The sequence below is a fragment of the Aptenodytes patagonicus genome, chromosome 9, assembly GCF_965638725.1.
Source record: "Aptenodytes patagonicus chromosome 9, bAptPat1.pri.cur, whole genome shotgun sequence".
Classification (NCBI taxonomy): domain Eukaryota; kingdom Metazoa; phylum Chordata; class Aves; order Sphenisciformes; family Spheniscidae; genus Aptenodytes; species Aptenodytes patagonicus.
This window is the reverse complement of record NC_134957.1, coordinates 5161503-5172069: the sequence shown is the minus strand read 5'-3', so window position 1 is coordinate 5172069 and position 10567 is coordinate 5161503. Positions and strand designations below refer to the sequence as shown.

The following is a 10567-nucleotide window of genomic DNA, read 5'->3' as shown; positions in this document are numbered from 1 at the left end:
AAATGCAAATGCTTTGCATTGAACATTATAAACTTAAGTGAGGAAAAACTTGCATTATAATGTGAAAAGGGTGATTTACGTTTCTGAGAGGAGTGATGTTCCTGCATGAGTTTATCTTAAACAAAATCCACAGTTCTTCAGTCTGTTCTGGAAGGAATCCAGTGCTTAAAGCATGGTTTAGCTAAACATACAAGTTACTGGAGAATTATTTGAGCTTATACAGTGAATAAATGAAATTTCCTGTTAACATACTTAAACTATTTTTGGGAACTATTGATTACGTGTTGTAAGATTTTTGTCTTCACTTGATGATCAGTGTTAAATCTTAATTTTTTTCTTTGTAAGGAAAAATATTTTATTGAAGCAGTAGAAACTTTCACAATGGAAGTACTTGCAATTCTTTCCCAAAATGTAGCTGGACGATGGTGATCTCTTACATATATTGATATCGAAATGTAGCTGCCTCAAGTACCATAATTTTGTAGCTGAGTAAGAAAAGCATGGCTACCATTGCATGTCTAACTGCTGAAAATTTTAACAGATTGCATTACTGCCACCATATGCGCTGCAGCATGGGAAACTTAACAGAACTGGGGATACATTTGCCAAAATGTACTAACAATTTAAAAAAAAAAAAATCAAATCCCAAAATGTCCTCATACATGAATATGCACTTTGAACTTAAGTCAGCGTCAGTATGGATGTTTTATACATATGCAAAATGTTTTTCCTAATGGAAAAAGGACTCGTATCAAAGTCTGTGTGCTTCAGTAAGTCCTCCTTGCAATTGAATCACAGCATTTGAATGGAATAATTTAAGATTGTTCAGAAATATGAATGACGTCTCCATAGTGTGTTACCCTAATTTAGCTTTTAAATAGCTAGCATCTTAACCAATTTAAAAAATATAAAAAGTAGAGTGCAATTGTAAAATGTTGGTTGGGATCTTACAATAAAGCAAAACCTCATTTTCACTGTTAATTTTGTCTTCTGTTTAGTTAACTACTATTCTACTTAATTGAATTCAAGCCCTAACCAATTTTTACTGCATCATGAATTGTCAAACTTTCTTTTCTTCAGGCCATCTTCAGGCTTGTCTTCCATGAAAATGCTGATCACATTCAAAACGATCTTTCTTAAAATTTTCTACCTTTTTCTTTGGTCACAGATAATTGTCATGTCTTCCTTTTTTATACTGAAAATACTTGGGCCTTTTCTTCTGCTTAGAGCTCACAAAGCACACTTAACAGTTGATGTGACTTTTCTTCTAGTTCATTTCATGTTTGTTTTAGTTAGGCTTTTGAGCTCTCTCCACTCATTTGAAAATATCAATCTCATTTGCTGATGTTGTCTTAACCAAATTATTTTTAAATTTGGTGCTTCATTTTCTCCCTTGTGTGCCATCTGCAGCATGTTGACCGTGCTTTTCTGAAACACTGTACTGTCTTCGGAGTTCCAAGTGAGAAAGAAACCTTGGTTTTCAAGGGACGAAAAAAAGCTTTCCTTTTCCTTGGGGGATGGAGGAAGGATAGAAGCTAATAAGCTGGATGCTTTCATGTGAAGTGATTATCGGTGCTTCTGATTCCTTCTCTCACTTGAAGAGAAAGATTGTTGACCATGGAAATTATACTTGGGAAATGGAAATGGCTCAGAATTCTGTTTCAGAACTGAACTTGGTGACCTGTCATACTGAATGAGTTGAACATTGGTGGGAGAAGAAGGTAGTAAATTAGGAAAGGAGATTGTCTGGTGATGACAGTTCATCTTGTGCTTCTAGAGGAAGCCTCGTCAGGAAGAGGAGAGAAGAGGTGATTGTGAAAGACTTGCAGGGACTTCAGTCTTCTGAAAGACTTCCTAAAAGAATAATGGAAGAGATAAGAGTAGAAAATGAAGCCGGCAGAGGCTGAACAGATACAATCAAATTCAGATCCCAGAACAAAATCATACTGTCTCAGGCTCTTATTCAGATAAAAGTGGTTATTCAATAAACTGGCTGCTATCAGATTGCAGCAAATAGCTGACAAGGAAAGGCCTACAATATTTGGGCAGAAGTCCATAGTCCTGGTGTTCACAGGAACATGGTCATTTGTGCAAAGTGATAGAACAGAACAGGGCAGAGGTGTGCTGCCTTTCTGCAGAGTTTTTTTTGTGTAAAGTCAACTTCTTGTTCATGAATATGCAGAGATGCTGTTCCATGGTAAAAAAGAGAAGATGTCATTCAGTAAATCACTGTTTAATTATCCATGTAATTAAAAGCATCCATACTGAGCAGTTGAAGAAAAATGCCACATGAGATTTTCTGAAATGCAAGTTAGATTTATAACTGTAGGCTATGTTTTTGATTATGAAAACTTAATTAAATTCAGTGATGACATCATCTAAATAGATCAAAAGCCCCATGATAAATGAAGTTGTTATATGTACAACGAAATCAGTATGCCATTAGTTTTTTCTGTAGTTTTCTCAGTGTCATATATAAAATATCTGACCTGATAATTTTAACAAAATGGCATACCTCTTAATCTTTCAAGATGTAGATGTCAAGCTAGGTATTTAGTTATTTGTTTGTAAATGTGTAAAATACTGATGATTCAGCAGCGGAACATAAGAGTTTCAAATTATTTCTTCTACAGTGGAACTACTGTTTTCCTGTTGAGAAGCTGTAACTCTTAAACAGTTTGATAAAGTAATAAAAGAATGTAACTACTACTAATGATTAAACACTGAAAAATTTGTGTGATGCTACATCCTACTAAGTACTTTGCTGTGTTTATTTATGTATTATTATTATTATCTTTTTTACACAATAACCTCTCTTGGCTGACCACTGCATGCAGATAGTCGGAAGTAAAGTTCCGGTGAGTATGAACATGATAGTTTGTTTTTTTTTTTTTCCTTATGAATACACTTCTATTTTTAGAGATTAGGCTGGAATATTTTGGACTTTTATCTTGGATTTAAAAGTTCAGTGGGCATAACTGAATCCTTGTTTCTATCAAAATAATTATCAGCTATCTCAATCATGTTTATCTTACCAATATAAGATCATTGATTGCACTTTTGAGGGATCTGTTTTTAAGTTTTCAGGAATCTATTTCTAAATACTTCAGACTCACTGAGAACTCATCTGTTCATCGTGAGCAACAAATATAATTTAGACTTTTCTTGCTTTTTATTGAAGGCAATTACTCGAAACTTTAAATTTACACTATTTGGCTTACTTCGTTCTGTTTAGATGTGGATTTTTTTAATGTCCTAATTGTTAACATTCATAGTTTATTGTGGAAATGTCAGCTGCTGGATATCAGTGTGAGAATAAGATTAACATAGAGGATTCAGAAGGTCAATTAATAGGCATAAGATGAGATTGCTAGCAGCATAATTTCTCGTATTAAGTGCTCAGCTACATTTCATGTTAAGTCATGGTTGAATTTAGTGATTCTTTTTTTTTTAACAAGTATTTGGGACTTAATTTGTTGGACTGAATTCGGCAAATTTTTGTTTCCTGGAAAAAAAAGATTTTTTGGGGACTAATTACATGTACATTTTAAATGATGGCTGAAATCAAGCATGTACTTTTTAATTATGGGTGGACTTTATTTCTGATTGCAGCCAAAGCAGGCTTTTCAGGTACTGCAAGGCTTTCTACTTAAGTCATATTCAGTATTTCTATTTTGTAGTAAAAAAATGAAGAGCAACCTATGACTTAAAACTGTCTAATCATTACCTCAGATGTACTTTAAATATATAAGGATGTAGCACATATTGATAAAGAAATTGCTGTTGGCTTTGCTTTATTCAGAGTGGTCTTTAAACAGACTTTTCTGTCTGTATTCACCAGTACTTTTTAGTTTTGTACACAGTACGGGTTCATATGCTGATTGAGAAAATACATAAGCACAATGAAGGTATTTAAAGGTATTTGATTTTTGAGGGGAAAAATTATTAACTCTCCAGTGCATTAAAACCAGTTTCAAATAATTCCTGCTGCCATGTAATTTCTTTATGATATGAGTTAGCCTGAACAGCTGCTTTGTGGAGAGATTATTTTATAAAGGAAACTGGTATATGCAGAATTGGTAGTGGAGAAACTCTAATATCTGTGTTTTTCCCCATGCCTTTTAATTCAGAGTCTGATGGAGAGCAAGAATAGTTATGCTTTAAAAGCATGCTTTTGCACAGATAACTTGCAAAATAGTAAAATAAGAAATGTCCCTCTTAGAGTATGGCTTCTGTATATTATTGCTTAAAGAATGCATGTATCTTGGTGTGCTTCTCAGTATATGTTTTTATAGCATTCATCCCTTGGGAGTTGATTGCATCTGCCTGCATATGTGGTTATTTTCCTGAAGATTTACAGATTTACTGTGGTTAGGGAGCAGAAGAGTTTTGGGCTGTTGATGCTAGTACTGTTGGGTTGTAGTGACAATTGCAGAGAAGAGGTTTGCCTGTTAATGGGGAGTTTAGAGCTTTAACTTATTTGAGTTTTACTTGGGATCTCAAGCATGGGTGCCCGCTTGTCATTTTAGCTGCCTGCAAGGTAACCTTTCCTTGTTTTTATAGACAATGATAATTGCACTGAAATGGCAGCTGTGTATCTGTTTATCTGTAAGGCATTAATGTAGATGTCTACAGTAGGATTAGCTTGTTAGTTCTGTTCTTAATGGATTGAATTAGTGTGTTTGGCTGATATTTACAGGGTGAAGCAGATATGAACTGTGTAAACTTCCAATTTCTAGTTCAGGAGCTGGTAGAGTGTTTCCTCATAGCTTGAACAAGGATACTGCTTTTCCAAGTCAAATGTACAACAACTAGAGTATATGTGGCTTAAAAAAAAAAAAAAAATCATTGAAAATGCTTTTATTGCTTTCCTAAAAACAAACCCACCCCCACCTCCCCCAAACAACTTATCTGACTTTGTTATTATACTCTAATTAAAATATAGTGGTTTCTTTGCTTGAGATAGAAACAGAATTGTATCAATAGAGAGTATGCAAAAACTCTTCAGTTAGTCATTGGCAGGGGGGAAAGTATAAGTTATTACTTCCACTTATTTAATAATGATGCTGGTAGCAGTTACTTGTTTCTGTCTAAAGAGTGATTTCCCCCCCCCCCCCCCCCAATTATGAAACAGGTATAGTGAATTGGATAGAAGCAACCACTTATGATACTGCGAGATTTCTATTCAATGTACTGGCTGCCAGCATTCTCACTGAAGTAAACACTGTCTCATGGAAGCAATATACTTATAACTTCTTCAGCTGAACGTGGCTTTAGCTTAAGACCTAATGAGGTCTGAATTGTCTGGTGCCTCAAAGAGGAGTAGTTTGTGCAGGTTTTTCTGATCTTGTATTTTAACTGTTACAGCCCATCCATTTAGTTCAGGTGTGCTCCACAGTTCTTTACTACCAAGTAGGTAGAATATCTGCTTATTCCCCATGGAAAGCAAAACGCTTTTGCTTTGCCATTTTGTTAGATATTGGGTCTCAAGCTTGTTTACGGGCCTCTGGTGGCACATCTTAGTGTATAAAGCTGGACATTTGTTAAGTCCCTTCTAATATTTACGAAGGTCCTGGATGAGGAATTTCTTTGTCTAGCTAACAACTTTGAAATCACCTGGAGTCAAAGTAGAGTAAGATAAAATGAAATAAAAATATCTAAAATATTTAATTGTTGCCTGGTTTTCTAAGTATTAAAACAAAGTTTGTGTAGGGAGAAGACTGCTGAAGTTTATTTTTTCACTATATCCTGCACTATAAGGTGTCAGTCCTGTCTCTCTGTCGCTATTGTCCCTTAAACCCTGAAATGTGTCCTACACACAGATTTGAACTGATTAGATTTACCTCCTTAATGCGAAAGCAAGCTAGTTTTTCTTTTGTGTACTTGTTTGGGTTTTTTTGTGACACTTCCAGGAGTTCCCTTAAGCTTAGTTTTTCACTAAAACTTCATCACTTCTATCTTCTGCAGAGAAGGATTTTAAATGTGTGGTCCAGGCTTTCATTTGAGTTGTCATCAATGAATAATTCTATGCCTTAATTGTAATACTGTGAAGGTAACTGGTCATAAAGTAATTTCTAAGATTTTTGATCTTGTGCATTGATTTAATCTCTGAAAGTTCTGGTGTGGGACCTAACTCTCTTGAGTTTCTTTGTACTTTGCTTTTGCCTTCATCTTTATTAGATGCTCTCACATAAAGCATAACTTTCACTGAGACCTTGTACTTCAGAGTAAATGAGAAGTGTATACATGAGAATCTGATCCATGTAAAGGCATAGCATTACTTAAAAATAGTATTCGAATCAAACTCTCTTTGAATAGGAAAATGAAAGAAATAGCACCTGGTTGTAGCACTCCGGTTAGCATGGCTAGAGGTGAGAGTGGATTGAGACTGAAAAGTTGATTGCAGAAAATAACAGAAAGTAATCCTGTTATGCTAGAGAATTCTCAGCTTGAATTGGAGTATTTGGGTGAAAGGTTTTGAGAATGGATTTTTATGAACCACCTTTAGTGATCATCTGTTTTGAAGAGGAGGGGAAAAAAGGAAGAAGAGGTGGTTCCTTATTGCTCTGCAGTTAAGGTGCTTAGTCGTACAATGGAGACATATGCCTGTCCCATAAGGCACGGTAAGGAGGCTTAGGCGATGGTGCTGCCAATTCCTCTAACTTTTAACCTATTTTAACTGTTTTTGAGGGAGTCATAGGTCTTCTGAAAACAAGGGGCTAGATAGAGTAGAGGAGACTCACTAATGTCCTCGACGCATAGAAAGAGGAGGCAGCAAGAGTACACCTTGGTTTAAATATGAAAGAAAACATAGCAAAGACCTTAAATGCCTCATCTGAATAGGTATCTCCTTTGGAGCTTGCAGTAGACTACAGTGGAAGGGCTAACCACAAGCAATAATCTTTTGGAAAAACAAATACATCTTGCATTCTAGAGTGCTTTTCAGGGTCTAGCTTAACATGTAATGGCATTTTATGGAAGTTTCCGTTATCTCATCTCTTTATAGATTTTGTGGCTTACAGCACTGCTTCTGTTTTCTTCTTTTACTCTTAGGGTTTTGGAACAGCTGTTGTCTGAAATGACAAAAACTGTATCCAGTATTGTGTAGATGGCGTATATTAGTTAAACGTATAATCTTTTTTGGTTTCTATCCAATGCAATGAATGGCATAAAGCTGTTCCTGTTTTCTAGTTCTTTACCTTACGGTCTTTCAGAGTGATGATTTTTCTGTACTATTATGATTTCTAATACGTAGCGCTAATATACTTCTCTGATTTTAAAGTCAGTTCCTACTCCTATAAAGATGACCTCCACCCATTTATTTCTTTTTCCTTCGGTGGAAGAGCATCTCTTTGTTCAGGAGGTTGATAGTGACAGGTTGTAGTTCCTTTATATCCTAGTTACTCATCTTTATGTCTGTCTTGGTCCTTCGATGGCATGCGTTGTCCAGCTGAAGGTGCTATGCGTGTCAGCAAGAAACATCTTCAAAGTTGACACAGTCCAGAGGACGCTGTTGTCTTAATGCATTCACAATCTGTATCAGATTTTTGTTTTGTTGAGGTGAGGACAAACAATCTGAAAGTACATTGTGAACATTTACATAGCTCTGTTATATGAATTAATACTGGAATGTATGTAGGTCAAAATCATTAACTTAAATGTAGACAAGTCATTTTGTCATTAGCCATACTTAGTGCCATTTTTGGAAAACAAATGGTTAGAATTTGAATAGAGCAAACCAGAAACTTCATAAAAAGTGTAACTTTTTGGAAGAGAGACAATTAGAAGATGACAGTATCAGCGAAGTTCCTGATACAAGTAAAACCAACTACATATAAATCCTATTCTAGGTCAGGCACTTTTCATACTGCCTTTACACCCATGACACATCATTACCAGGTTCTCTTCAATAGACCATTTAGAGCTAAGGAGCTTTAGGAGCTGCGTACTAATTGTAACCACTCTTCTGAGATAAGCCTACTTTCCTGCAACTTGTCAGAGCTGTACAAAAGATTAGTTTGCACCCTTTGGTAAAATGTTTTGTATATTACTCATGGTTTTGAATACTACAGCTCTAAAAACTGATTATCAGGCATTTTAATACTGAAATGTAGGTAGTTATTCTTCTCTAAAGACGCTTCAGTAGGGAGATGAGCTATTTGTCAAATCTTCCATATGATTCTTCTGTAACAAACAAGATCCTCTAAAGATCTCTGTTAGTGGTCAAACATGGAATTATGCTATGGCAAGAAATCATTGAGTCATGCAGTTGCATGATTTTAAAGACACCGATTTAACAGTTGATGGCCAGCAGCTCCTTTTCAAAGTCATTTTCAGTGTCTTATCTTCTTCCTTGCTTTTGTAGAAGAGAGAATTAATTTGAGAGTTGGGATATGTCCATAGTGATAATGCACAGCTTTTTCAAAACAGAAGACAGCTACACAGGGAATGATCGGACAAGCTTAATAACAAGTGTGGGGGTTTTCGTGTCTCTGTTTATGGTTGTTTCTACTGCTGTGTTGTGAAGTAGATGTTAAATGAAAGTGTGTAGCAGTTAAACGTGTTAATACAACTGAATGATGGCATTAAATTTTTATATCCAAGATGTAGTACATGCACGTTACTCAAAGAAGTGAAGAAGATTCCAGAAAAATATTTACCCTTGTGATGCAAAACCTAAACTATTAAACACTTAACGACAAATCAAAGTCAAGTCAGGGGTCTTCAATAGTTTTACAGTGAAAATGGTGATTTTAAAATTCACGCAGAAATATTGGCCTTACATGTTATCATCTAAACACTGCTATGATCAATATAACATTAAGCAGCATTCTGTCTTCTGTGATAGGGTGGACTGAAAAACAGCAAGCATGAATGCACACTGTCCTCGCAAGAATATATTCATGAATTGCGATCTGGAATTTCAGAGGAAAAGCTCCTTAATTGTCTAGAGTCTTTGAGAGTGTCTCTAACTAGCAATCCAGTCAGGTAAGTAATCATTTCTGCTATAGTTTTCATCATGCTGGTTTTGCTTAGCAATAAAGAATTGTGGTGTTTTTTTTTTTTTTTAAACCAGCAATATTATGCTAATACTTGTTGGCATGAGAAAGTAGTTCTCAGCACACTGGAGAAGCATAAGTGAAATGTTTGCAACTGTCTGCAATATCTTTTCTCCTTTCACAGTGGTTCTCAACAACTTCTAGTTGTTGGAACTAAGCATTTGTCTTAATGGTTGATCAGGTCTTCCTGGGAAGTGAGCCTTAAGGCAGAGTCTGTGAAGAGATGTACAAGCAGTTTTGGAGACATAACTTTGCAAGTTTTACATTTGATGAAGAAATTAAAAGCATTTTTCTTCCTTTTTCCAGCTGGGTTAACAATTTTGGACATGAAGGTCTTGGACTTCTATTGGATGTACTGGAAAAGCTTCTGGACAAGAAACAGTAAGGACTTTGGATCTTTTGAAGGGAGGGGTAGGGGAGCTTGTGAAGATTGTTTGTACTTATGTTGTTTTCCTACTCCCTTTCAAGGCAGGAAAGTATTGATAAGAAGAATCAACATAAACTTATCCAGTGCCTCAAAGCATTTATGAACAATAAAGTAAGAAATATTTTAAATTCAGATACTTCTAGCATGATTGTTTTTTGTTGACTTCAAGATCTATGTAGCATGTTGAATCTCAGAAAAGGAAAGAAAGCTTGTATATCCAGTGTCAGCTGACTCTTTAGAAATGTAGGTCGTAAACTTAGTGTAACTTTTTGTTGAGAGTCTTGTTCATAAACCTTCTGAATATGCATTTTGTCTTAGTTTTGTTAAATATTATTGATTCTTGGAAGTAAAATATTTAGCAAACAGAGGATGATAGTATGGATTTAAGATAAGTGAATTAGGAAATTAATTGCTTGTGAAATTGAAAGGAAAATATTTCTTTCTAAATTCTGATTTTAATACATGATTGTTTTTATTAATATCATGTACTTTTCAACTGATTTTAAATTGAGTATGATTTAATATCTTTTTAGCTACAGTTTTTAAGTTGGTAGGTAGTGGGTAAAGGATGAAACTTTGGTCTAGTTCAAGTTGTTTCTAACTTGTTTCTAACATGGGTTACTCATGTTCACAAAGTGTGAGTACCGCTTCTAGAAGTTGATGTGTTAAACTTGTAATTTTAACTACTGTTACTCAGTTTAGTAAAATCTCACTGACAGAATAGCCTGTCTGATGAAGTGGGAAAAGTAAACTTAAATGGTCACATGCTTCCCCCCGCTATTCCTACACTTACAGTGTAACGTCAAACAATTAGATATCTGATTTACCAACTATCCTGTAGTTAATGAAAATGAAAAATAATGCTACTGTGTAAGTTTTTTTTTTTTATTTAGTTGTACAGAAAGTGAAATAGAATATACAATAAATACAAGAAGATAGTTGTTTCAAAAAAGAATTTCAACCTCTATCAGTCATTGTGTGGAAAAAATTATTTTGACCTGCCAGGAGCTGTTACAGTTACAGGAAAAAAAAAACAAACAAATTTTTCATACTGTTGAGGGTGTTTCAGATATAGATAGAA

The 10567-nt window shown here is 35.0% G+C and overlaps 1 protein-coding gene across 2 annotated transcripts in view; it reads left to right on the top strand.

The window, feature by feature from the left end:
- Positions 1-10567, top strand: part of DIAPH2 (diaphanous related formin 2) — a 265592-nt gene that overhangs the window by 25879 nt on the left and 229146 nt on the right. For both annotated transcript variants that reach the window (XM_076347001.1, XM_076347000.1), the window contains 4 exons: positions 2838-2858; positions 8849-8988; positions 9366-9440; positions 9528-9597. In XM_076347001.1, the coding sequence (XP_076203116.1) occupies positions 2838-2858; positions 8849-8988; positions 9366-9440; positions 9528-9597 (306 nt within the window). The remainder of the gene's footprint in view (positions 1-2837; positions 2859-8848; positions 8989-9365; positions 9441-9527; positions 9598-10567) is intronic.